Source organism: Prionailurus viverrinus, chromosome D2 (assembly GCF_022837055.1).
Source record: "Prionailurus viverrinus isolate Anna chromosome D2, UM_Priviv_1.0, whole genome shotgun sequence".
NCBI classification, from domain to species: Eukaryota; Metazoa; Chordata; class Mammalia; order Carnivora; family Felidae; genus Prionailurus; species Prionailurus viverrinus.
In genome coordinates, this window is record NC_062571.1 from 30,577,961 (window position 1) to 30,605,955 (window position 27,995).

Consider the following 27,995-nt stretch of genomic DNA (forward strand, 5'->3'; position numbering starts at 1 on the left):
AACCTTTCCTATGCATTTGGGTTCCTAAATAGTTTTTCCAAATTGCTTATTGATGGTGATCTGCTTGCATTTCTTATGGTTATTTCAGTCCCTACCAGTACTCATGAATTGACATCTGACTTCCTGAAACAAGGTACATAAAGCCTCTTGACTTTGTGTATTTTGCCTTCTGCTTTTTGTGCTTCTGTAACAATAGCAACTTTAAGTGATCTTTAGGTCATATTGTAACTCAAAAGCTGTTTGCATTTTTAAACAAATGAACCGTATAAAAATGAACTGAAGAAATCTGTTTTCCAGGGTATTAATTTTTGTGGAGTTTAGAAAACATGCTTAGTATAGAATTTGTATTCCTGAACCCATTGCTTTTGCCTTTATCTGTTAGAATAGATATTTTCTTGCACAGAATTTGTCCAATTTGTTCTTGCAGTTTTCCTCTAGCAGAGTTCATAGGTTTACCTAGGTATTATAAACTGTCAGTTACTCAGGTCTTCAGACAGAAACAACTTTTGATAGTCTTAGTAATTCTTGGTATTAATAATTCCTTATATTTAATTTTCAAAAAATACTTATTTTTGGGAGAATGCAAGTGGGGTGGGGCAGAGAGAGTGGGACAGAGGATTGGAAGTGGGCTCCACACTGACAGGCTGACAGCAGCAAGCCTGTTGTGGGGCTTGAACTCACAATCGGTGAGATCATGACCTGAGCTGAAGTTGGACGTTCAACCGACAGAGCCACCTAGATGCCCCAATAATTCTTTATATTTTAAAATCTGATGGTTGCCGATAATTTAAATAGGTCTTAGCCTAGCTTATTGTGTAAACTTTGGGGAAACATACTGAATTTTTGCCTTAAAATATGGTGTTTCTTTTACTTGGGAATTTGATATTTGTCAGGAAGCAACAAATATGTTGAGAGTTGATCTAAATAAGGCCCTCCAGGGAACCTGGAGTGGTTCAGTCGATTGTGCATCCAACTTTTGATTTCAGCTAATGTCATGATCTCAATGTTGTGAGATCAAGTCCCATTTTGGACTCTGTGCTGAATATGGAGTCTGCTTGGGATTCTCTCTCTCCCTCTCTCTTTGCTCCTGCCCCGCTCACACATGCTGTCACTCTTTCTCTCTTTCAAAATAAATAAATAAATAAATAAATAAACATTAAAATAAATAAACGAGGCCCTACAAGTTTGTTTTGCCAGTGGCAAAATGTACAGAGTTGCTTTTGCTCTGTTGCGATTTTATCTGGTATAATGCTCTGTATTATAATAGGCTTAATTGTTTATTATTTTATTTAGATCATATTAGGGTTCAGGAATTCTATTTGTAGGCATGTGTCTTAAGGAGATAATCATGAGGTGTATAGGGTTGTATGAAACTCTTACTACAATGATGTTGATAATAGTGGAAAATTTATGCATTCTAAATGTATACTAAATGCCTGATAGTAGGCAATTGGTTTTAGAAAATATGCTACATTTATGCAATACATGACATCTATCCTGAAGGTCATAGAAGAATGTTAAAAAGGTGTTTAGTGTATCTTATTAAATGAAAAACACAGATTATAGAACAATATATACAGTATTATCTTATTTTAAAAAATTTATATGTGCATAGAGTGAGGATTAGAGGAGTGCCTGTTTCAAATGTGGTATCAGATGACTGGATTATAGTTTTATTTCTGTTTATATGTGGTTTCCATAATGAAAATGTATTACTTTTGTAATAAAATTTTTTCTTTTAATTAAAAAAATGATAGCTTTGAGGTTGCTTAAATAGCTTACAATTTCAGTTTGATATTATGTCTTTTATCTGGTTCTCTGTTTGAAAATTGCTATTGTGTATGGTTTTGGAACAACTTTCTTTAAACACACCAATAATAAACTTAACAGGTAGATAATATTGTCTTTCTTCTATATACATATTGACCAGTACACAAAGTTTCCAATAGATGTTAAATGATAATATCATGCTAACCTATGTATATGTTAAAGAAACTTTCAAGCTTGCAGGAACTTTGCTTTGTTTTGGTGACCTAAAACATGCTTTTTAGAGCCATAGAACAACTTTTTAACATTTATTTTTAGAAACAATTTATTTTTCTCATTGTGTAATATTTTTTTAGGATGGTTTATAGGCTTCTGTTAGTCCTTGTAATTAATACTGCCTGTATCTGTGAATATGGCTTAGATGATCAAATAGTGTTTTTGTAATGTTTCAGTCAAATGAAAATATATTTTAATTTATGTAGTAGCTGTATTTCCAAAGGGAGTTTTATGTGTGAGTGAACCATTTTTAAATGTACTATGGGAAAATGTATTAAGTAAACTTGGTATTTAAAGGGATGCTTTTGAAATTAAAAGAATTTTCCACTAATTGGTTGTGTAAGTTAATCTATACAATTTTTGCAAGTAGTAACTAACTTTGTTAGCTCATTTAGTAAAGCTAAAATTGGTAAATGAGTAAGAATCTAAATGCCTAGTTGAATATGAACTATTATTAGTTAGAACTTTGATTTCATTTTGACAGAGCCTAACACGTGAACAGAAAGAAGGAGCCTTCTCCAATTTCCCTATTTCTGAAGAAACTATAAAGCTTCTAAAAGGTACTATGAACTTTAATGGCTATACAACTGAAAATCTACAACTAGATTTTATAAAAATCTTTGCTTCTTCTTACCAAAAAGAGAATATAGAAAGTGTAAGAGAAATAAGCCCTTCTTTAATTGCAGTTATTTCTACATCATCCTTTTTGATATTCTGACCGGTTTTTGACTTTAATTGTATGTATCTGTCAAGAGTTCAGACCAATTTTTTAAAAATTCCTCTTTGGGGTAGGAATAACTGTAAATGTCACTAGGTGGTATATTTTTAGGCTGACATAGAGGAATCTGGATTGTCATTTTCAAATAAATATATTTTTTCCTAACGCTAGTCTTAAATATATTTCAATGAAATCTCATTTTACAGGTCGAGGGGTAACATATCTCTTTCCTATTCAAGTTAAGACCTTTGGTCCTGTATATGAAGGAAAAGATTTAATTGCTCAAGCACGGACAGGAACAGGAAAGACATTTTCTTTTGCTATCCCCTTGATTGAAAGACTCCAAAGAAATCAAGAGACAATTAAAAAAAGCCGCTCACCAAAGGTAACCATTATAGGGAGTAAAAGGTTTAAACATTACTCTAATGGTTAGGGAAAGAAAGAGTATACTGATCTTAAGTTCAAGAACCCCCGAGATAGAAAAGTTAGCTCTGTGGCATAAAGTAAAAATTTAGGTCCTAAAGCAAAAATTAGTGGATTTTTTAATATAAATCTCAAGCCGAATGAAGTAGTTATTACATATGAGTGTAATGTGTATGGATCCATAGATGTCTTTGATAAAGATGTTTGTAAACATAGATGTTATAAAGCCAGCATGTCTAATTTTAGGTGTATTTATAGGGAATATATTTAGTGACCTTGTCTTCTTTTTTTTTCAGTCTTGACCTTTGCTTTTAAACAATGAATTTGCTAAAGAGGTATTCATTTATTTGGTCATTCAGTTAATAATCAATATCATTTATTTCACTGGTTGATTTTTTTAAAGAAGAGATTATAGAAATGATATTGATAGTCCATATGTTATTGGGGTATTAGAGATCTGTCTTAATGTATAAGTAGGAGAGAGCAGAGAGGACCTAATGAAATTTTAGCCTGAAATTTGATGTTTTTAGAACCTGTGTTCACTTTAAGGTTAATAAAATAAAAAAGAAAAAATCAGCATCATGATTTGAACAGATAATGTGACTAAAAGTAATTTGTTCTTTGAGATTCCTAAATGGTATTGCAATATGAAAGTAAATTCACATGTATGAGTATAATTAAGTCATAATGGTCTTGGATCAGGGTGGCCAACAGGAAAAACCTTTTTTAGAGAGTTTTGTTTCTTTGGTGAAATTAGGAAAGACTGCAAGTAGTAGAAATAGGACCCTGCCTTAAAAAGCTTTTATGCTAGAAGGGCGTTATTGGAGATTCCAGCTCCACCACTTCTAGCTGTTTGATCTTGGACAAGACTCGACTTCTCTAAGACTCAGGTTCCTCATCTGTAAAATTGTGATAATATTGCCACCTCACAGGGTTTTTGTGAGGCTCAAATTGTAATTTGGCCAAAGCACTAGTGGTTGGCTCGTAAACGTTTGTGTGTTCATTTCACAAATACTTTTTGGGTATCTGTTCTGTGCCAGGCATGGTCTCAAGTGTAAGGAATTCAGTAACTTAAATTGACATAAATCCTTGCCTTCATGGCAGCTTATATTTTAGTGGGTGAGACAGACAATAAACAAAAAGGTAAAATATGAATATTTAATATGACATAAGTGCTCGGGAGAGACAGTTAAGGAGGGGTGGAGGATATGAAAAGAGTTAAGAATCTCCTTGAGAAAGTGAGTTTTGAAAAAAAAAACCTGAAGGAAGTGGGGAGGATATTATCAATATAAGCTGTTCTTGTTGGCATTGGTGCTATGTCTTTAAATACTACGACTTTAATGTTTAGATTTCTAGTTTTAAATGCGCCTTAAAAAAAAAAATCTCATTTTGAATTTAGTTGTCTTTAGAAAAGTATCTTTTTATTTTTTAAATCTCTTGCTTAGGTACTTGTTTTGGCTCCTACAAGGGAACTGGCAAACCAAGTAGCCAAAGACTTCAAAGATATCACTAGGAAACTCAGTGTGGCGTGTTTTTATGGTGGAACATCCTATCAAAGCCAAAGTGAGTAAATATGTAAGAGGGTAGTGCAAAGATCTACTTGCTACTTAAATCTAAGGAAATAATGTGAAAACGTATATTTGATTTTTATATGTTACGGTATTTCTCTCCTCTAACAGTTAATCATATTCGAAATGGTATTGACATCTTGGTTGGGACTCCTGGTCGTATCAAAGACCATCTGCAGAGTGGCCGATTAGATCTTTCTAAACTGCGCCATGTTGTACTTGATGAAGTGGATCAAATGTTAGATTTAGGATTTGCTGAACAAGTTGAAGATATCATCCATGAATCCTACAAAACTGGTATATCCTAATTCCAAATAAACACATTAGCAATTATTCTTTATCTAAAAGTTATGAATTTTTTATTTCATAATTATTATTACACTGTCCCCAGCCTTCAAACAAAACTAAAGTTATTTGGTATGTGTTCTCTTCCTAAACAAGAGAGTATGGTGATGTACTTTAACATATTTGTTAGCTTCCTACAGTTTCTTTCGTGTATTATTTTTTATAGTCCATAGTTAGATTTACTAACTGATTTTTACTGATTTCTTTGGTCCCTTCTAAAATTCTCACCTTTTTTTCTGGGTTCAGTTTTCTTCATTTTTTCCCCTAATTTTGAAAGTTGAAAGTTTTAATAATTGCAGTGAAGTTCATATGTTCAAATTTTACCCCAACTTTTGAATTTTTAATTATTTCTTTGAAGTTTGGGGGGGGGGGTTCAAGAGCTGACTACATCATGGATATTAAGAAAGCATTTGAATTCTTTTTGTTTATTTAAGATTCTGAAGACAATCCTCAGACTTTACTTTTTTCTGCAACTTGCCCACAATGGGTATACAAAGTTGCAAAAAAATACATGAAATCCAGATATGAACAGGTTGACCTTGTTGGAAAAATGACTCAAAAGGCTGCAACTACTGTGGAAGTAAGTAGCTTTCTAGCATGAGAGATTGTAGCTTTTAGTTGGTATTTGAAATTTGTTGAAGCTAAACTTTAGGTTTTAGGTACCAGTTCAGGCCAAATCTCTTTTTTCACCTTTAGTCAGTAAGATACCTATGTATTTCTATGGTCTGAGATTAAGGAGCAGAATAGAATAAGTAGAAGAAAATACGTAAATAAGCAAGTCCTAACAAGAGATACTCTACAAGCAGCCATAGAGAAGGACTTGAAGTATGTAGAAAGTGACAAAGGAGACAGTTTATATCAATATGAAGAGAATAGTGCTGATAATAGTTAGAGCTTCATCTCATACCCTATACCAAAAAGGTCTCAAAAGAATTTTAAAAAGTGAACCATAAAATTTAAAGCAGGTGTAGATGAACAATTTTTTGATTTCATGGAAGGGAAAGCTTTTCTAAACATAAAGTCAGAAGGAAAATGTTGATAATTTTCACTCCATAAAAATTTAAACCAGTAGTGTATATATTTTTAAAAAGAATGAAAGGGGTGCCTGACTGGCTCAGTTGGTAGTGCATGTGACGTTTGATCGCAGGGTTTTGAGTTCCAGCCCTGCATTGGACTTAGAGCTGACTTGCAAAAACAAAACAAACAAACAAAAGACACAAAAAAGAAAGGATTAAAGATGGCATTTGCACTATTTATGGTAGGTACCATGTATGTCACTTTCTGTTTAATAGATGTACGTATATATATATATGCAAATAAAAATAGGCTAAACAATGGTATAATGTATAAGTACAATGGAATGGTTGAAAAGAATGAATTTGAGTGATAAAAGCAAATTACAAAGTGATATGTACAGAATTACACTGTATTTTTGTGTGTACAAAAAATACACAAATAATGCTAAATGGATTCTTTAGGTATTTATGTAAATGTATAAAGATAGTCTGGAAGGATAAACATCAAACCAATAATTACTTTTGGGAAAGAAGATTTTTGTAGTATGGGATAGTCAAAGGAAACTTTTACATTTTGTAATGGTTGAAAATTTTATAAGAATACAATGCATCAGTGAAAAAAATTTATTAAGGAAGTTTTCAAACATATGCAGAAATCGAATATTATGAGGGACTCGATGTACCCATCACCAGGCTTTTTTTTTTTTCTTTTAATGTTTGTTTATTTTATTTTTGAGAGAGAGAGAGAGAGAGAGACAGCAAGAGCAGGGGAGGGGCAGAGAGAGAGGGAGACTGAGAATCCCACGCAGGCTCTGTGCTGTCAGCACAGAACCTGCTGTGGGGCTCAAATCCATGAACTGTGCGGCCATGACCTGAGCTGAATCCAAGAGTCTGACGCTTAACCCTCTGAGCCACCCAGGGGCCCTCATCACTAGGCTTTAATGATGATCTTTTCTATACCCCCATACATTCTTCATTCCTACATTGGAAGCAATCTTGTCGTCATTTCATCTTCATGTAATTGTTTATATTTTGAAAAGAATAAGTGTTCTTTAAAAAACAAAAATTACAAAGTTATCACATTAGAAAAAAACCCAATAATTTAATATTATTGAATATCTAGTGCCCTTGTTACCTTAGTTGTCTTTTTTTTTTTTTTTTTTTATATAGTTTCAGTTTGGATCCAAATAAGATCTTTGAATTGCCACTGGTTTATATTTCTCTTAAATCTTATAATCTACAGGTTCCTCTGTCACTTTATTTTTACAATTTTTTTTTATTAAAAGGACATGATCATTTTTCTTTTCTTTTTTTTTTTTTTCCCAACGTTTTTTTTAAATTTATTTTTGGGACAGAGAGAGACAGAGCATGAACGGGGGAGGGGCAGAGAGAGAGGGAGACACAGAATCGGAAACAGGCTCCAGGCTCTGAGCCATCAGCCCAGAGCCTGACGCGGGGCTCGAACTCACGGACCGCGAGATCGTGACCTGGTTGAAGTCGGACGCCTAACCGACTGCGCCACCCAGGCGCCCCCATGATCATTTTTCAAATGATACATTTCCCACAGTCTTAATTTTGGTAATTGGCAACCCTGTGGTGTTATTTAACATGTTATTCCGCTTTCATTTTCCTGTGAATTGATGTTTGGATTGTGAGGCTTGGTCAGATTTAGGTTCTTGTTTTGTTTTTTTGTTTTTTTAAACCATGGTGAAGAAGCAGGAATGTCATAGGTGGTACAAAAGATTCTTCATTTTCTTTGTTCTTTTCTCTATTTTCCAGGTGCTGTATAATTAATTTGTATTATGTTTTATTATAATTTTTTTAAAGTTTATTTTGAGAGAGAGTGCGTGCGCATGTGTGCGCACACCTGTGGGAGCAGGGAAGGGGCAGAGAGAGAGGGTGAGAGAGAGAATCCCAAGCAAGCTCTGCCCTATCAGCATGGAACCTGACTTGGGGCTCAAACCATAAATCACATCATGACCTGAGCTGACATCAATTGTTGGCCACTTAACAGACTGAGAGCCACCCAGATGCCCTATTTTTATTATTATTATTTTAAATGTTTATTTATTTTGAGAGAGAGAGAGAGCATGCACATACCTGCACAAGTGGGTAAGGGCAGAGAGAGAATCTCAAACTGAGCGTGGAGCCTGACCTGGGGCTTGATTTTATGTCTGTGAGATACCAGATCACGACCTGAGCTGATATCAAGTCTCATGTTTTTTTGTTTTTCTTGTTTTCTTTTTAAATGTTTATTTTTGAGAGAGAGACAGAGACAGAGTGCAAGTGGGGATGGGCAGAGAGAGAGGGAGACGCAGAATCTGAAGCAGGCTTCAGGCTCTGAGCTGTCAGCACAGAGCCTGAGGCAGGGCTTGAACTCATGCCACGAGATCATGACCTGAGCTGCAGTTGGATGCTCAACCAATTGAGCCACCCAAGTTCTCCAAGAGTCGGATGTTTAACTTACTAAGCCATCCAGGTGCCCCTGTGTTACATTTTAAAAACAATTTTATTGAGATATAATACATGTTAAAGTGCACAGATTTAGAATATACAATAGCAATTGGAATATAATACATGTTAAAATGCACAGATTTAGAATACACAATTTTATCCCGAGCATTTTTAAAAGATTTTTATTTTTATTTTTTAAAATATTTTTTAAGTTTATTTATTTATTTATTTTGAGAGAAAGAAAGCCTGTGAGAGTGGGGGAGGCAGAGAGCAATTGAGAGAGAGAGAGAGAATGAATCTCAAGCAGACTGCATACTCAGTGTGGAGCCTGATTAAAGATTTTATTTTGTTAAAAAAAATTTTTTTTAATGTTTATTTTTTTGAGAGAGTGCGAGCAGGGGAAGGGCAGAGAGAGAAGGAAACCCAGAATCTGAAGCAGGCTCCAGGCTCAGAGCTGTCAGCACAGAGCCTGACGTGGGGCTGAAACTCACAGACTGCGAGATCATGACCTGAGCCGAAGCTGGATGTTTAACTGACTGAGCCACCCACGCGTCCCTACAGATTTTATTTTTTAAGTTATCTCTATACCCAGGATGGGGCTTTAACTCACAACCTGGAGTTTAACTGTCACATGCTCTACTAACTGAGCCAGCCAGGTACCCCTCCCAACATTTTGTCATGAAAATTTTCAAACACTGAAAAGTCAAAACAATTTTACAGTGAGCACCCATATGCTCATATTATAAATTTGTTTTTATTTATTTATTTATTTATTTATTTATTTATTTATTTATTTATTTTTATTTGAGAGAGTGTGCAAGAGGGGCAGAGGGAGAGAGAGAATCTTAAGCATGCTCCAAAGCTCAGTGCAGAGTCTGATGCAGGGCTTAATCCCACTACCCTGGGATCATGACCTGAGCCAAAATCAAGAGTCAGATGTTCAGCCAACTGAAACACCCAGTTTCAGTAGGCACCCCTACAAAGTTTCTGAGGCAAAATTCACAAAATTAACTGTATAGCATGTATATATTCATGATGTTGTGCAACCATAGCTTTTGTCTACTTCCGAAACACATCATCACCCCAAAAGGAAACCCAATAATCATTAAGCAGTTGCTCCCCATCATCCCCTTTGCATAGCCTCTGGCATCAACAATCTGCTTTCTGTCCCTATGGACTTACCTATTCTTGATGCTTCATATAAATGTAGTCATACAGTACATGACCTTTTTGTGTTGGGCTTCTTTCAGTTAGCATATTTTTGGGTTTAATGTAATATTTGCAATTTTTAAAGATGAGATTTACATATTAAAAAGCCAGAATTTCAAGTATATTTGTTTAGTTTTGACAAATTCATAAATGTATATAACCTAACCTCCTAACCACATGTAGAAATATTACCATCATCCCAGAAATTTCCCTCATGGCCCTGCTCAGTGAAGTCCCCCATCCAGGGACAGCCACTGTTCTGATTTTTTCTACATAGATTAGTTATGCCTATTCTAGAACTTGATATAAATGGAATCCTACTATGTGTGTTCTCTTTCTGTAAAACTTCATTTACCTAACGTGTTTTGAGATTAATCCATATTGTTGCATGTATCAGTAGTTGATTCTTTTCTCTTTTAGTTTTTAGTTCCTTTTAATTACTGAGTAGTATTACATTGTATAAATATACTAGTTTATATATCCCTTCACCTATTGATGGCCGTTTGTATATTGTTTTCAAATGGGGTTCAGAAGAATTGTTGTTTTATTGTCTCCCAGAAAGGCCAATTCTTGAAAAGATTAGGAAAAAAATATACAAGGGAAGTCATTTTCACTAATTTTAATGAAACAGATAATTGGTATTTTCTTTCCTCAAAGCATTTGGCCATCCAGTGCCATTGGTCTCAGAGGCCAGCAGTTATTGGAGATGTCCTTCAAGTCTACAGTGGGTCTGAAGGGAGGGCTATTATTTTCTGTGAGACCAAAAAGAATGTAACTGAAATGGCCATGAATCCACACATAAAACAGGTAAGTCTTTTCTGATGCTTCTCTAATTGAGATTATAGGGATGACTCACTGAAGGAAAATATTGTCCTTTGTGGACCAGGTTTGACAGTATTTTTAGAATTGAATCTAATTCAGAAGGAAGTTATAGCCAAGCTTTCATGATCTTTTAAGTGAGGATAGAATTCTACCCATTTTCATGAGAAGGTTTTTCAAGACTTTGCATAAATTGATCTTGAAAATATAAAGGTTGAAACAAAATGAATTCCTGTGGGTAAGAGTGGGTAATAGTTGAAAGCTGTGTTATAAAATGAATTACAAATGTTTATTGAATGAATGGATCAACTGCAACAATTAACCTTATTTCATCCAAATGCCCACTCACTTCCTGCTCCTGAATTATTTTTATGCAAACCCTAGATAACATATTATTACATATTATAAATTTTTGGGTATGTGTCTCTAAAAGAAAGGAATTTTTTTTTTTAATTTTTTTTTCAACGTTTATTTATTTTTAAGACAGAGAGAGACAGAGCATGAACGGGGGAGGGGCAGAGAGAGAGGGAGACACAGAATCGGAAGCAGGCTCCAGGCTCTGAGCCACCAGCCCAGAGCCTGACGCAGGGCTCGAACTCACAGACCGCGAGATCGTGACCTGGCTGAAGTCGGACGCTTAACTGACTGCGCCACCCAGGCGCCCCTGAATTTTTTTAAACCTATAATAATGTTACCACATCTAAAAAATTAATAGTAATTAATATTTTCAAATGTCAATTTGTGTTCAAATTGTGAATTGCCTCATGATTGCTTTTTTTCTTTTATAGTTTTTGTTTAAAAACATTTTTTTAAATGTTTGTTTAGTTTTGAGAGAGAGAGAGAGTACATGAGCAAGTGAGAGCCAGAGAGAGAGGGAGACACAGAATCTGAAGCAGGCTCCAGACTCTGAGCTGTCCCCACAGAGCCCCACGTGGGGCTCGAACTCATAAACTGTGAGATCATGACCTGAGCTGAAGCTGGATGCTCAACCGACTGAGCCACCTAGGGGCCCCTATAGTTTTTGTTTTTATAGTTTTCTTTTGTAGATTCAAATAAGATTCGTAAATTGTGTGATTTTATTATATCTCTTTCTTTTTTTACTTTTTTTAATGTTTATTTTTGAGAGAGAGCATGAGTGGGGAGGGGCAGAGAGTGAGGGGGGACAGAGGATCTGAAGCTGGCAGAGAGCCTGATGCGGGGTTTGAACTCAGGAACTGTGAGATTATGACCTGAGCTGAAGTTAGTCGCTTATCCAGCTGAGCCACCCAGGAACCCCTCAATGTATCTCTTTAATAATGTATGGATTCCTTTCTCATCTGTTTTTTTCTTGTAGCTTTTTTTTTCGTGTATTTTTTTATTTTTTGAGAGCACAAGAGAGGCAGAGGGAGAGAGAGAATCTTAAGAATGTGGGTCTCAGTCTCACGAGTGTGAGATCATGACTTGAGCCAAGATTCAGAGTTGGATGCTTAACCAACTAAGCCACTCAGGTGCATCATCTTTTTTGTTATTTAAGAAACCCAAGTTTCCATCATCTAGAGTATTGCTTCCCTGTGAAGTCATTTAACATGTTCCTCTGTCGTCTTCTGTATTTCCTGGAAATTCAGGTTTGTTTGTTTATTTAGGGCAAAACTATGTTATAAGAGTGTATAATGCATAGTTCTTTCTCTTTAAAAACTCTTAAAAAAGTTTTTAAACTTAAAAAAAACTCATAAAAAAACTCCTTAGTTTTTATGTCAGTGTCTCTCCAGTCAATTTTGTTGTCTGAGAGTGGCATAGTAGATTCTTGAAGAAGGGCTTATGGGAATAATATTACCTGTTGATAATAGATTGTGATTTGTAATGATACCTGAAAATCATTTGGCTGGATATTAAAATACTTGGTTCATATTTCCTTTCCTTCAGTATCTTAAGTATGTTTTGCCATTGTTTTTGGAGTAAAGCATATCCCACTTTCTGAGCTCTGGCTGTCTTTTCCCTAACTTTTTTTGAAAGTTATTTATTTTGAGAGGGTGGGGGGAGGAGGGGCAGAGAATGAGAAAGAGAGAGAATCCCAAGCAGGCTCTGTACTGTCTGTGTAGAGCCTGACACAGGGCTCAAACCCACAAACTGTGGGATCATGACCTGAGCCCTGAAATCAAGAGTTGGACGCTTCAACTGAACCACTCAGGCGCCCCTTCCCTCATTTTTATGCGGATCTTCTATTCCTTTGCTTCTGTAATCCTCAGTTTGGATCCTAGGTCCAACGCTTTCTCCTCAGTGTGGAGCTCTTCCTGGCAAGGAAACATTGGCTTATTAGTTTTGAAAGTTTACATAGGGTCCAGGCTGCTCCAGCCTCTTCCAGATCTTACCTCTGGATTCTTAGAATCCTCTGGAATCACCATTGAGTGTACAAAAACTCTGCCACGTTCAGCTGCTGTTCTCAAATTGGTCCGTTAGGCTTTGCAGGGAGTATCTGTTCTTAGGACCAGCAAATCTCCCCACCTCATACATACACACACATCTGTCCCTACCTGCTCATGTTTTGGAAATCATGAAAATACTTTCACTTAGTTTTGTCATAGATGTCTGTGGATTTTTAATTTTGTTATACAGTTGCTCTATTTGTTTTTATGGGAGAACGAGAGATTCAAAGACTATTCTGTCAACATCTTCCTCAGTATCATTTTAACTAATTGTGTAGTTTTAGCTTTGTATACGGTTACACAGATGCCAAATGGTGAAAGTGATTGAGGGTGGTTGATTCACCTTTCCTGGTACTGCCTTAGAACACCTAGCAGCAGCAGTGTTGCAGCCACTCTTGTTCTGTCTCCTAGGGAGGAACTGCCTTGCTGCAGAAGCTGGGTAAGAATTCCCCTGCTTACTGGACGATAATCGGCTTCTGTGGCTGAGAGCAATGCAGTTTCTGCTCTGCGTTTACTGTTTAGGTCAAAAATAGTAGCATATCATTATAGGTGATACAGGATTTTAGGGACTGTTGAGGGAACTTCAGTGGTTATTTTCTTTATTTTTAACTATTTTTTTCCTTAAGGTCAGATTTTACCAAGAAAAATGCTTTCTTAATTCTAAACAAACCTACACACACACACGCGTGCGCACATATGCGCACACACACACAAACTTTTGGAAAATAATTTTTTTTTTAAATTTTTTTTTTCAACGTTTATTTTTTTATTTTTGGGACAGAGAGAGACAGAGCATGAACAGGGGAGGGGCAGAGAGAGGGAGACACAGAAACGGAAACAGGCTCCAGGCTCTGAGCCATCAGCCCAGAGCCTGACGCGGGGCTCGAACTCACAGACCGCGAGATCGTGACCTGGCTGAAGTCAGACGCTTAACCGACTGCGCCACCCAGGCGCCCCTTTTGGAAAATAATTTACTCAGATGTTAGAGACCTGGAAACCATCACTGTGGTTTTTTTTTTTGTTTTTTGTTTTTTTATTTTATCACTACACCAACATGGGGCTCCAACTCAAAACCTCAAGATCAAGAGTCGTATGCTCACCAACTGAACCAGCCAGGTACCCCCATCATTGGCATTATTAATGTATTATGTCCCTTCTTAGGACTAATTATCAAGAAAAAAATCAATGTTGTATCAAATGTTTTTAAAGGGAATTTGAGGGGTGCCTGGGTGGCTCAGTTGGTTGAGCATCTGACTTTGGCTCCGGTCAGGATCTTGCAGTTTGTGAGTTCGAGCCCTGCATCAGGGCTCTGTGCTGACAGCTCAGAGCATGGAGCCTGTTTTGGATTCTGTGTCTCCCTCTCTCTGCCCCTTCCCTGCTCATGCTCTGTCTCTCTCTGTCTCTCAAAAATGAATAAACGTTAAAAAAAATTTTTTTGAAAAAAATAAAGGGAATTTGAAAATTTCACTATGAGAAACTGTCCCAACTGTTTAACATATGTTTGCTTTTGACTTCTTTTTAAAGTGTTTATTTATTCTTGGGAGAGAGAGAGCGTCTGGGGAATGTCAGAGAGGGAGGAATGTCAGAGAGGAATCCGAAGCAGGCTCCAGGCTCTGAGCTGTCAGCACAAAGCCCAACATGGGACTCGAACTTGTGAACTGCGAGATCATGACCTGAGCCAAAGTCGGATGCTTAACTGACTGAGCCACCCAGGCGCCCCAGCCACAAAGTATTTTTAGATTCTATCTTCCATGGCTGAAAATGGTCCATTTCTTTCTTACTACTGTTGCAGAAAATTAAAATCTGGGAGTCAAGATAATGCTTCTTTCCTTTATACCTCATTTCTCCTTTCTTCACCAGGTCCCCCCAGTTTCATCTGACAGTAGTTCTTGAATTCATTTATGGCTTAGCCCCCTACTTACCTTTCCAACTTCATCTTATTATACTTTCCTGTCATTTCTGTACACTCTTCCATATCTGCCATGTTTCCTCACACCACAGGGCTCTTGAACTTGTAATCTTCCTTGCCTAGCAACTCCTACTTATCTTTCAGATAAAAGTCTAGAGCACCACTCTCAGGGAATTCTTCCTTGCTCCAAACTAGGTCAGATTGTCCTTTTTTTTTTTTTTTTTTTTTTTTTAACAGATAAACGGTTTTTATATTCCTCCTCCTTTTTTATTCCTCCTCCCCCGCCTCCGCCGCCTCTGCCTCTGCCTCCTCCTCCTCCTCCTCCTCATCTTCTTCCACCTTTTCCCTGGCAACTTTAGCAGGACCCTTTGTGCCATCAAACTTTCCTTGGGACTTATTGTCAGCGACATCCTTCTTCTCTACTTCTCCTTCAGTTTTGCTGCCTTATTGTTGTAAGGCTGCTTTTCACTGTCACTTAAGTTATTCCCCATTTCACCCAGCTTCTTTGCCGTGTCTCCAATGGAGATACCAGGGTTTGTAGATTTGATCTTGGGGCAGAATTCTGAACAGAACAGGAAGAATCCAGATAGCCTTTGGGGGCATTAGGGTCCTTCTTCTTGCCTCCCTTAGCTGGTCCATAATTCTTCATTTTCCAATAATAGTGCATTTCATCTGCCTTTGCCATTTCATCAACTTTAGACTTTTCTTTCCCAGATGTTATCTTCCACCTCTCAGAGCACTTCTTGGAAAATTCTGCAAAATTGACAGGGACCTCTGGGTTTTTCTTCTTAGGTTCCTCTCTGCATGTCTGCACAAAGAGGCATAAGCAGACATCTTGCTCTTTGGTTTCTCGTGATCACCTTTAGCCATCCTGACTTTACAACATTTATCTTGCTGATTGACAAGCTCCCCATCAAACAGTGGCCATGTGAGGGCAGAGACCTCTGTTCTCTTCTCTGCTGTTTCCCCAGTATAGGATTGCCCTCTTATAAATGCTCTTTGCCTCTTATACCCGTGCATCGATTATGGTTGTTGGCTAAATTTGTGTGTCTCATAATTTGATTAACTTCCATCTCCCCTACCAGAGTATAAAGACCATGAGGACAGAGGCAGTCTTATTTTTGTTTGCAATTTTATCCCTGGTGTCTGACATTTCGTAGGTTATAAAGTATTAGTTGAATGCATAGAGGGTGATTGGCACTGCCTTGGTGAGGCCACGGATACGTCTTTTGAATTCTACAACAGCCTGCTACCTAGGTCTCTAGCTTTTGTCTTTCTGTTTTGCCATTTTCTAATACATTCTATACATTATAATCAGAGTGTTCCTTCTATAATGCAAATATGTTCATGATAATCTGAATGTGTTCATGATAATCCTGTTTACAATCATTCAGTTGTTTCATATTGTTCTCAGGATATAATTCATATTCCTTTCCAGCCTCATCTCTCATCACTTTTCCCTTTACACACTATGCTTTATCAATACTCAAATATTGTAGATCCTCAAGACACCCTGTTCATGTATGAAGTTTTTTTTGCCCAAAACTCCCTAGCCTCCTGCTCTCCTTCTACCTGACTACTGGTTCCTTATTATCTGTCAGGTCTCAGCTTCAGTGCTGCCTTACCCTTAAACAAAATTAAGTTAGGCTTCCCTTGTAAGTATTCCTATAGCAGCCTGCACCCGGTCATAGTATATATCATCATACTGTATTGAAAATGCCTGTCAGCTTGTCTATCCCAGGGCTGTTGCTTCGTGATTGTTCCAGAATCTGGTGCACACCAAGTATGTGAATTCATTCATGAATGCTTAAGACTTGGTTACTAAGGTTTAGGTGTGGACTGTTATAAACTTTTTAATTTTAATAGTGGCTAGAATTCTAGGAAATATGTTTATATTATAATAGGAAAATTATTTTCAGTACAAATGAAAGGTAATATATAAATCACATAAAGAAGGCTCAACTTCACTAAATACTATAGAAATGTAAATTAAAACATTGGGAAATCATTTTTGCCTAAATGATTAGATTTACAAAGATGGTAATGATTCACAATACACAGGGTAGGCAGGTTATGATGAAGTAAAGACTCATAAAGTTTGAAGAGTAAATGGGCACAACCTCTTTTTATAATACACTTTTACAATAGCTATTAAAGTGTTAAATGTTTATAATTTTAAATATTATTTATTTATTTTTAGTGGGGTGATGGGGAGAGGGGTAGAGGGAAAGAGGGAGAGATTCTTAAGCAGCCTCCATGCTCAGCATGGAACGTGATGCAGGGCTTAGTCCCATGACCCTGGGATCATGACCTGAGCTGAAATTGAGTCAGACATGCAACCGACTGAGCCACTCAGGTGCACCAAATGTTTATAATTTTTGACCTCAAAATTCAACTTCTAGATATGTTTCCTACTGAAATACACATATACTGAGTGGTCCAGAGGTATAAGTACAAAGTACTTAGAGTATAGTACTTGTAGTATTATGAAAGATGAAAACTTGCATATGACCCAAACATCAGTAGGATATTGCTAAAATATATGACATTGCATCCATATGAAGAAATCATATCCAGTTTTTAAATTTTTTTTTTTCAACGTTTATTTATTTTTGGGACAGAGAGAGACAGAGCATGAACGGGGGAGGGGCAGAGAGAGAAGGAGACACAGAATCGGAAACAGGCTCCAGGCTCTGAGCCATCAGCCCAGAGCCCGATGCGGGGCTCGAACTCACGGACCACGAGATCGTGACCTGGCCGAAGTCGGACGCTTAACCGACTGCGCCACCCAGGCGCCCCACCAGTTTTTAAAGATTAAGTAGAGTTATATCTATAGATGTAGAAAAATGGCTAAGGTAGTAAATTTATAAAGTATTTCATTGTTTTGAAATAATACATATATGTATATAGTATGATCCCATTTTTATAAATAAATATATAATATTATAGTATATGCCGTTATGTGTGGGTTGTGTGTCTTGTATGTTTTTTTAAAACAATATCTGGAGGAATATTCACCAAATGGTTAGTCAATTATTATGAGGCTGATATTAAGGGAAGCTTTTACATTTTAAATTAAATATTTAGTTTCTGTAATATTTGCTCTTTTTGAACAATAAGCATGCATCATGTAATTACCAGAAAATAAGATTGGGGCACCTGGCTGTCTCAGTCAGTGGAGCATCTGATTCTTGATCTTGGGGTTGTGAGTTCAAGCCCTACACAGGGTGTAGAGATTATTTAAAAAAAAAAAAATTTTTTTTTTTTTTACATTTATTTATTTTTGGGACAGAGAGAGACAGAGCATGAACGGGGGAGGGGCAGAGAGAGAGGGAGACACAGAATCGGAAACAGGCTCCAGGCTCTGAGCCATCAGCCCAGAGCCCGACGCGGGGCTCGAACTCACGGACCGCGAGATCGTGACCTGGCTGAAGTCGGACGCTTAACCAACTGCGCCACCCAGGCGCCCCAAAAATTTTTTTTTTAAGTAACAAAAAAAGAGTACAGACTGTATGGTGTTATGGTGCTATCAATTGCAAGTGTGAGTTGTACACTTACTTTTTCTCTTTTGTCAAATAGAATGCCCAGTGTTTACATGGGGACATAGCACAGTCACAAAGAGAAATTACCCTGAAAGGCTTCAGAGAAGGTAGTTTTAAAGTTTTGGTGGCAACCAATGTGGCTGCCCGTGGTTTGGACATACCTGAGGTGGACCTGGTGATTCAAAGTTCTCCTCCCCAGGTAAGAAATGAGATTTTATTTACAGAATAGAAGAACAACTGTATAAATCGCCATTTTGCTTATTTACAAGATGTTGCCTGGGATATGCAAAATATGTTATCTGTTCTTCCTCTTAGCCATTTTTTTATTAATGCAGTGTTAAATTAGTCAGAATCTGATGCCTTAGCAAATGATTAACTTTCCTTTTTGGATTTAAAGCGTGGAATCATGCAAAGGAATTATAAAAAGTTGTCATATGAAGAGCCCTGGGATTAGGTGGATTAAAAAAAATCCTATTTCTTTTATCCAAAAATTCAGCATAAAAGTTCTTTGGAATGTTGACAGAGCAACAAGATTGAAATAATATATTTATTGGTGGTAGTAGTTTTGTTATTATTAGCATTATTTTTTGAATGTTGGAATGACTGTTTACTTGCCAGATTTTTTTCAGAAGTATTAAAAAATGCCTCTTTTATTTTTAGGATGTTGAGTCCTATATTCATCGTTCTGGACGCACAGGTAGAGCTGGCCGGACAGGGATTTGCATATGTTTTTATCAACCAAGAGAAAGAGGTCAACTACGATATGTGGAACAAAAAGCAGTAAGTAGAGTTAAATTATTTCAGGCTTATTATCTAAACGGTGCATTAGAGCTCTTTTTATATTTGTTCTCACAAATAGATCCTTATAACTATTTTCTCAGTTTAAGCTGCATTTGGATGTGAAGCATGTGGAGAGCTAAATTTATATGAGCTGCAAGACTTTGTTTTGATACAGCTTTTATTGTGAAGACAGAAGAGCTGACTTTCTCATTTTTCCCTTGAATTTCTCCCTTGATTCTAAAATCAGAAGCACATTGTGATTTCAGTATCTCATAGTCCAGCATTGTGAAGGGGTGACTGTGACATAGTCTTGGTGTATTTATAAGATTATATTGAATAATAGTACAACGGCCAGTTTCTATAAGAAATTATGTACATTTTTTTGTGGCCTGTATTGTTTTGTGGTATTTTACATTTTTTCCTATTTTTATGATGTGTGTTTTTTGTTTTTCTTTCTTTTTTTTTTACATTTATTTATTTTTGAGAGACAGAGCACCAGTGGGGGAGGGGCAGAGAGAAAATGAGACACAGAATCCGAAGCAGTCTCCAGGCTCCGAGCTGTCAGCACAGAGCCCGACATGGGACTCGAACTCACAAACTGTGAGATCGTGACCTGAACCCAAGTGGGATGCTTAACCGACTGAGCCACCCAGGCGCCCCTTTGATGTGTGTTTTTTAAACACTATTTCATCTACTTTGTAAAATGAGATAGGATAATAAGAAAAAAAAGTTGATAGACATAAACAGCATCTTTTTTCCTCTTTTAGAATCAGCTTTATTTTGTAAGTGAAATTTCATGATTGTAACTAAGGGCAATTAAATTTTTTTTCTCTTTCTAGAATTTGTAATTGATGATTTATTAGAAAAAAAGCAGGTCTTTTGATCTACTGGGGCTTGGAAATCTTTAAGTCCAAGAAATGGAAATTCAACAAACTATATTAATTTAGGAATTAATTGTAAAGACTTCCATTTTTCTTTAATGTAATTCTTTCATTTTCAGGGAATTACTTTTAAACGTGTAGGTGTTCCTTCTACAATGGATTTAGTTAAATCTAAAAGCATGGATGCCATCAGGTATGCTTTCTGACCTTGCTGAATAAGTTTTTCTTTTGTATTAGGCTATTCATCTTTAAGCTCTCCTAGTTCAAATATCAGAAAACTTAATCACCAGTTTTATCAGCAGACTTTTAGTTATATTAAAATACGAAAACGTTGCTCTTTCTTTTCCCATTCATTCTCTTATCTTTAATTTTTTACATTTGTCTTGACCAAGAAAATGTACTATTTTTAAACCATAGGTCTCTGGCTTCCGTTTCTTATGCTGCTGTTGATTTTTTCCGACCATCAGCTCAGAGATTGATTGAAGAGAAAGGGGCAGTTGATGCATTGGCTGCAGCATTAGCCCACATCTCTGGTGCATCAAGTTTTGAACCACGATCTTTGATCACCTCTGATAAGGTAGAAATCTATGAGAAAATTATGTGATTGAGAAAAGATTAAAATTGAACCATAGATAATTCATCTATCTGGAGAGAAAACCATGAAACCTTTACTTTGCCAGTACTGTGTTAACTGAAACTTACATACCAGAATCTATTCTTTATTTTGTAAGTTGCCATGGAACCATGCAAATCAAAGCATAGATGCTATGCAGTTCACACAGTACCACGCAAAGGAAGGATTGCCTGTATATGTGGAGGGGTGTGTGCATGGTGTGACACTACTGATCTAGTCCCCTGCTAGATCAGTGTCAGATGTCAAAACAAATCACATCAGAGCTATTGGTTGCAAGTAGTTAAAAGGTACTCACCATGGTATAAGTGAGGAGAGTCCCTGGATGACCGGACCCATCAATAAGAGAGCACTCTGATGTCTGGGTGGAGAGAGAAAGATTGAGAGAAGGAGTTGGTGGGAGAGGGGACAAAAAGAGCAGGGCAGATAAAGTTACTTGGACTATTTGGTGGTGTAGGATAAATGAGTACATCTGGCGTGTCTGAGGTTTTCCATCTGGCAAGTGTTAATGGTTTAGCCAAATGTCATTTTGCTGGGAGTGACTTCACGTGTCCATCTCCCCCCACCAGCACACTGTGTATTTCTAAAAAACATCAGGATTTGGGGCACCTGAGTGGCTCAGTCGGTTGAGTGTCTGACTCTTGATCTAGGCTCAAGTCATGATATCACAGTTTATAAGTTGGAGCCCTGCAGTTTGTTAGTTCAAGGCCCACATAGCACCCTGCACTGACAGCATGGAGCCTACTTGGGATTCTCTCTCTCCCTCTCTGTCTGCCTTTCCCCTGCTCACTTGCTCTTGTTCTCTCTAAATAAATGAACATTTTTAAAAAACCATCTGGATCCAATTCAAGTTCATATGTTACATTTAGTGTTAATGTTTCTCTTTTAATCTGGAACTATTTTCCCATCATTTTTATTTTTATTTTTTTAAAGAGTATAGATTAGTTGTCTAGATCAGAGTCTAAAACTTCTCACCTGGATTTTTCTGGTTTTCTCGAAATTTTTCATACATCATGTAACTTTTGTCTTTATTCAGCTTTTCCTGTAAACTGGAAGTAACATCAAAGCATGATTTTATATTCAGGTTAGATAGTTTTGGCCAAAGTACCCTGTGGGTGATATTATATATATATGTATTATATATTGTATATTATATTGTATATAGTATATATATGTATTTTATACTACATTACATCAGGAGGCATATGATGTCAGATTGTTCCAGTACTAAAATTGCTTAGTTTGATCACTTGTTTACAGTGGAAACTGCCATGTGTTCCCTTTGTGAAGGTATCTTACTCTCTGTAGTTGGGGTTTTGTTTTTTGTGTGTGTGTTTTGTTTTGTTTTTTATTTGAGAGAGACAGAGAGAGTGTGAGTTGGGGAGGGGCAAAGAGAGAGAGTCCCAAGCAGGCTCCAGTGTCAGCACAGAGCCTGATGCAGGGATCGAACTCACAAAACTGAGATCATGACCTGAGCCAAAATCAAGAGTCAGTTGCTTAACCCACTGAGCCACCCAGCCACCCTGCCACCAAATACTTCTTAGCAAATTACTTAAGCCATATTTTTTAGGAAAATGTTGATAGACTTTTAGGCTAAGAAGTACCTAAGAGATCATTTATTCCCAGCCCTTATCTAATAAAGGAATCCCTCTTTGGCAGATGGGTCATCTAATTTCTGATTAAATATCTTAGAAACAATGTTAGTGGGTTTGAAATTTTTTTATAGTTTAAACCAAAATCCAGAGTCTTTACCACAAATGCACTACAGGGTCTTCCCCTTTGTACCTCTTTGACCTCATCTCATCATTCTCCCCTTGTTTCAGCTACCCTAACCTATTTGTTACTCAAACATAAACCTACTTTCACATAAGACCTTTGCACTTACTTGTACTGTTTCATATGTTCTTTCTTTTTACCACGTGGGTTCCTCCCTCACTTTATTTAGGTCTCTCTTCATAGATCACTGTATTATAGAGGTCTTTCCTGATCACTCTGTCTAAAATAGCTTACCTTTCCCTTTACTCTCGATTCCCTTGTCTTGCTTTATTTTTCTTCATGATGCTTATTACTATCTAGTGTTTATGTTTGCTTATTTATTTACTGTCTACCTCACCTCATCACCACCACTCCTATTCCCAACACTAGAATATAACCTTCATGAGAGAAAGGACTATTTACTGCTATATCTTGAGCACCTACTATGTCTCTGGCACATACATAGGGGACACTCAGTGGATATTTGTTAGATAGATGAGAGGATCCTGGCTGGCTCAGTCAGTAGAGTATGCAACCCTTGATCTCAGGGTTGTGAGTTCAAGTTGCATGGTGGGCATAGAGCTTACTTAAAAAAGTAGATGAATCCCTCCCTATATCTTCTTCATGCTGATCCTTTTGCTGTCCAGTGAAGTTTTACAGAACAAGTAATCTTTGCATATGTAATAGTCCTTCAAAAGTTTAGAGATTTATGTCTTCTTGTTTTTCCACTCCAAGCTTTGACCCTTTCAGCATTTCCTTAATTCTTTACAACTTTTTCTCTGATGCTCTAGGTTGTTGTTTTTTTTTAACATTTATTCATTTTTGATAGTGAGAGAGACGAGCATAAGCGGAGGGGTGGGCAGAGAGAGAGGGAGACATAGAATCCAAAGCAGGCTCCAGGCTCCGAGCTATCAGCACAGGGCCCGACGTGGGGCTCGAACTCACAGAGTGTGAGATCATGACTTGAGCTGAAGTCAGATGCTTAACTGACTGAGCCACCCAGGTGCCCCTCTGGTGCTCTAGTTTAATTATTTCTTAAAGCATGAGTCTTTACAGCAACACAAAGAAGAATTGTTCTTTCAAATATCTGTAAGCATTAGTCTTCTGTTAATACGGTTTTAAAGAAGTTATTTTTTTTTAGCAGCCGTGTTATACTGATGTCTCATGAAAAATGTAGTTAAGTCATGAAGTTAGAACTTCATTGTCCTACTTTTGCTGCCTTTTTCCCAAAGATAATGTGACTTTTAATTTTTAAGGGGTTTGTGACGATGACTCTGGAAAGCCCAGAAGAAATACAGGATGTCAGTTGCGCTTGGAAAGAACTTAACAGAAAGCTGAGTAGTAATGCTGTGTCCCAAATTACCAGAATGTGCCTCCTAAAAGGAAATATGGTAGGTTTTTCTAGACAAATAAAAAGCTTTTTAATCAACTACTATAAATGTTTCTAAAGTCCAGTAGATTTTCTTTTCTTTTTTTTTTTTAAAGGCTAATAGGGTGCATAATACGGTTTTCTCTGTGTGATGGTTTGTTTCCCGTTGTAAATTTGGGGAGTTTTATAAATAATTTACTTCTCTAGAAAGCTGTAAGTCATTCTGCTTAGTTGGTCTAATAACCAAGTTATCTAAGTTTCTGCTTTTGTGCACATATTATCTGTGGTTGTATGTGTTTTACTCTATGACTAAGTAACTTATAATTTCAACAGCTGAACAGCTCTGTTATTTAGAGAATATGCAGTGTTGACTTTTAAGTGGCCTGCTTTGGTTGTTAATGAGGATAGTGAAGTAAAGTAAGAATTTTAATACATTTTTGAAACAGCAAAGTTAAAACTATCTCCAATCTTAGTGACTGTTTCTTCTAATGGTTTTGAGGAAAGATGTTATATTTATTCATCCAACTTTGCTACATAGGTTTATTCTAGCCTAGAATTTATTAACTTTATTATTTATTGGAAATAATCATTTCTCTCAAAGTTTAATATTACCATTAAAAAAAGTTTTGTGGCAAATCTGAGACAAATAAACGCATTCAGAAAAAATATCAAGGGCATGGAAAATCTAACAAAATCTTTAGGCCAGGCTAGTTGCTGTACTTGAGAATTAAAATAACTTTCAGTTTATTGACAACCAGTACCAAAGAAGAAGCATCTTGGGTTATATCATTCCCATTATCCGGTAAATACTGTATCTCTTCAGGATAGAAATTTTCCAGCACTAAATTTTCCAAAGAATTTATTACGTGGATCATTTTACAGTGGACATGGAACAACATTAAAGTGTCTACAAGAACTTTTCTAGAGAGTACTCTATATTTTTAGTAGTAGATTCCTGTTAGATATTTTTTTTACTTTTCAGATTTAGAAAATATAATAAGCAGCCACTCTCATGCATTATTTATATGTTAGTTGTTTTAATCTTATAAGCATTCATGGGACACACCACACCCTATCTTTTCTTTCTTTTTTTTTAGCTGTAAGATTACCAGCAAGTACTAGTGTATTAGTAAAAATTCAACTCATCTGCATCTAAATAAAAATTTTTTCATTTTGCTTTTAGGGTGTTTGCTTTGACGTTCCTACAACTGAGTCAGAAAGGTTACAGGTATTTTAAAAATTTAATCTGTTAAATAGTTGAATATTTAACCATTTAAAATAGTAATTTAAAAGAAGTCATTTAAAAGAAGTCACAATATCATTATGATGCCTAAGTCAATTAATTTTCCTTTATAGAATATATCTAGGCTATATCATAATTTAAAACATTTATTGTAATTTCAAATATAAAAAATAGAATTGCATAATAAATATTCATGTACCCATCACCCAGCTGCAGTTGTGATCAGCTCACAGCTGGTTTGTTTCATGTCACTTCCATCCATTTTCCTACTCTCCTGTATGTATGCTTTTGAGAGAAATTGTAGGTATTCTGTCATTTCAACCATAAATATTTCCATATATCTACTAGGGATACTTTTTAAAAACATAATCATAATGCCATAGTTCAAATACCTAAAATCATAATTCCTTAATATCATCTAATTTTGTGTTTAAAATTTCCCTATTGTCTCCTAAATATTTTTTTATTTTTTTGTCTCCTGAATATCTTAGAATATAAGACCCATACATTATAATTTGATGTTTCTTAAGTCTCTTTTAATCTGCAGTTTCTTGCTCCTTTCTTTGTCACTTTAAAAAATTTTTCTTGTATTTTATCTGTTGCAGAAAGAGATTGTCCACTAGATTCCTACACTATAGAATTTGACTATTGCACTACTGTGCATATTTATAGATGTATTTGGGGGTGATTCTGTTTTTTAAGTCTTTTTAAAAATTAAGAATATATCATGAACACATTCCTTTGTCAACTATACAGTTATTTTTTAACAGCTCCCTGCATTTGGCCATGTGGGTGGTCAACTTTTCTTTTCTTTTGTTTTTTAAAAATTTTTATTTTAAGTAGGCTCTATGCCCAACGTGGGGCTTGAACTCATGAAGCTGAGATCAAGAGTCGTGTGCTCTACTGACTGAGCCAGCCAGGCACCCCTGGTCAACTTTTCTTAATGTTCTGTTTTCTGACATTTAGGTTATTTCCAGTAATATACTGTTATAAACAGGACAGCCATGAATGATGGTATAGCTAGCTCCGTTTTTTTGGTTTTTTGGGTGTTTTTTTGTATCCAAATCTGTTTATTAGGATAGTTTCCCACTCATGCTAATTCAGGGTGCTTTTACTGCCGTTGCTGTCTGAAGGAGCATCCTTCTGTAAGCCTTGCTTTTCTTCCTGTTGGCTGGCACAGGACGGTGGAGTAGCTCACAGACACACCACTGTTTGTGTGTGGTTGAAGATGGTGGTGATTTTGTAGCACCCAGGGTACCTCATATCCATGAAGTAGGAGTTGGGGCCCCGCACCAGGCGCTTCTTTTTGCCCTTCCTCTTCTCTTCTGGGGACGGGTACAGGAGGTCCTTCACAAAGGGCTTGTTCTTGTGGGCAAGTTGTCATCGCTAAAAAGGGGTAGCATAGCTAACTCTTTATGCATTGCCATGTTTATCTCTTCAAGATGAATTTTTTTTTAAATGTTTATTTTTTTGAGAGACAGAGCAGGGAAGGGGCAGAGATAGAGAGGGAAAGAGAGACAATCCCAAGCAGGCTCCTTGCTGCCAGCACAGAGACCTACACAGGGCGTGAACCCACCAACTGTGAGATTATGACCTGCACTGAAACCAAGAGTTGAACACTTAACCAGCTGAGCCACCCAGGTGCCCCTACATGAATTTTTTAAAGTTTATTTATTTATTTTAAGAGAGAGAGAGAGAGAAAATATGCGAGTGGAGGAAGGGCAGAGGGAGAGATAGAGAATCCAAAGCAGGCTTCTAGCTGCCAGCGCAGAGCCCAGCATGGGGCTCAGACTCACGAACCGTGAGAACATGACGCAAGCTGAAATCAAGAGTCCAGGACACTTAACTGACTGAGCCACCCAGGGCCCCAAGATGAAATTTTTTTTAATGTTTATTTACTTACTTACTTAGAGAGAGAGAGAGAGAGAGAGAGAGCGCACACACACAGGGGAGGGGCATAGAGAGGGAGAGAGAGAATCCCAAGCAGGCTCTGAGCTGTCAGCACAGAGTATGATGTGGCACTCAGCCGCATTAACTTGTGAGATCATGACCAAAATCAAGAGTCGGACACTTAATTGACTGAGCCAAGGCACCCTTAAGATGATTTTTTAATTTTTATTTCTATTTTTATTTTTATTTAATTAATTAATTATTGTTTTTTACTATAATATATTGTCAGGTTAACTAACATATAGTGTATACAGTGTGCTCTTGGCTTCGGGAGTAGATTCCCATACTTTATTGCTTACATACAACACCCATTGCTTGTCCCAACAAGTGCCCTCCTCAATGCCCATCACCCATTTTCCCCACCCTCCCCCCCACCCCGCCCCCGCTCCTTGCCCTCCCTCAACCCTGTTTGCTCTCTGTATCTAAGAGTCTCTTACGGTTTGCCTCCTTCTCTGTTTGAAACTATTTTTTTCCCCTTCTCTTCCCCCCCCCCCCCCCCCATGGTCCTCTGTTAAGTTTCTCAAATTCCACATGAATGAAACCATATGGGATAAGATGACTTTTTTAAGATGATTGCTTGGCCAGAAGGTTTGTGCATTTTTAAGGCTTTGGTCATATATTGCCACTAGTGGTATGTGTTTGTCTCTGCTCACTCTTACCAACAGGGTATTTTAATATTTACTTTCCTTGGCAACTCATGATTACAATGAACAGTTAATGTAGCAAGATATAACATAGTGATGCTCTTAGGAGTGCTGATTTGTATATCTTGAGTTGTTTACCCTGACCAAATTATTTCCAATGGCTATGTATTTTTGTCCTCACCTGTGTTGACAGGTTTTAATCTTCATCACTAGCTCTCACTTCTTGCTTCTGTCAATATAACTGCTGAAAGAAATGCACTACTTGTTAATGGCCTACTTGTTTCATGCCAAGAA

At 36.8% G+C, this 27,995-nt stretch overlaps 1 protein-coding gene and 2 pseudogenes across 4 annotated transcripts in view; 1 reads left to right on the forward strand and 2 right to left on the reverse strand.

The window, feature by feature from the left end:
- Positions 1-27,995, forward strand: part of DDX50 (DExD-box helicase 50) — a 40,112-nt gene that overhangs the window by 4,445 nt on the left and 7,672 nt on the right. For 3 of the 4 annotated variants that reach the window (XM_047824464.1, XM_047824465.1, XM_047824466.1), the window contains 12 exons: positions 2,528-2,603; positions 2,968-3,146; positions 4,630-4,747; positions 4,864-5,049; positions 5,532-5,677; positions 10,434-10,583; positions 18,486-18,647; positions 19,109-19,228; positions 20,229-20,302; positions 20,527-20,686; positions 23,752-23,886; positions 25,048-25,092. In XM_047824464.1, the coding sequence (XP_047680420.1) occupies positions 2,528-2,603; positions 2,968-3,146; positions 4,630-4,747; positions 4,864-5,049; positions 5,532-5,677; positions 10,434-10,583; positions 18,486-18,647; positions 19,109-19,228; positions 20,229-20,302; positions 20,527-20,686; positions 23,752-23,886; positions 25,048-25,092 (1,551 nt within the window). Of the gene's footprint in view, positions 1-2,527; positions 2,604-2,967; positions 3,147-4,629; positions 4,748-4,863; positions 5,050-5,531; positions 5,678-10,433; positions 10,584-18,485; positions 18,648-19,108; positions 19,229-20,228; positions 20,303-20,526; positions 20,687-23,751; positions 23,950-25,047; positions 25,093-27,995 lie in introns of all 4 variants that reach the window. The other variant, XM_047824467.1, reaches the window with a different exon arrangement.
- Positions 15,174-15,779, reverse strand: LOC125147479 (high mobility group protein B3-like; annotated as a pseudogene).
- Positions 26,219-27,987, reverse strand: LOC125148161 (40S ribosomal protein S27-like; annotated as a pseudogene).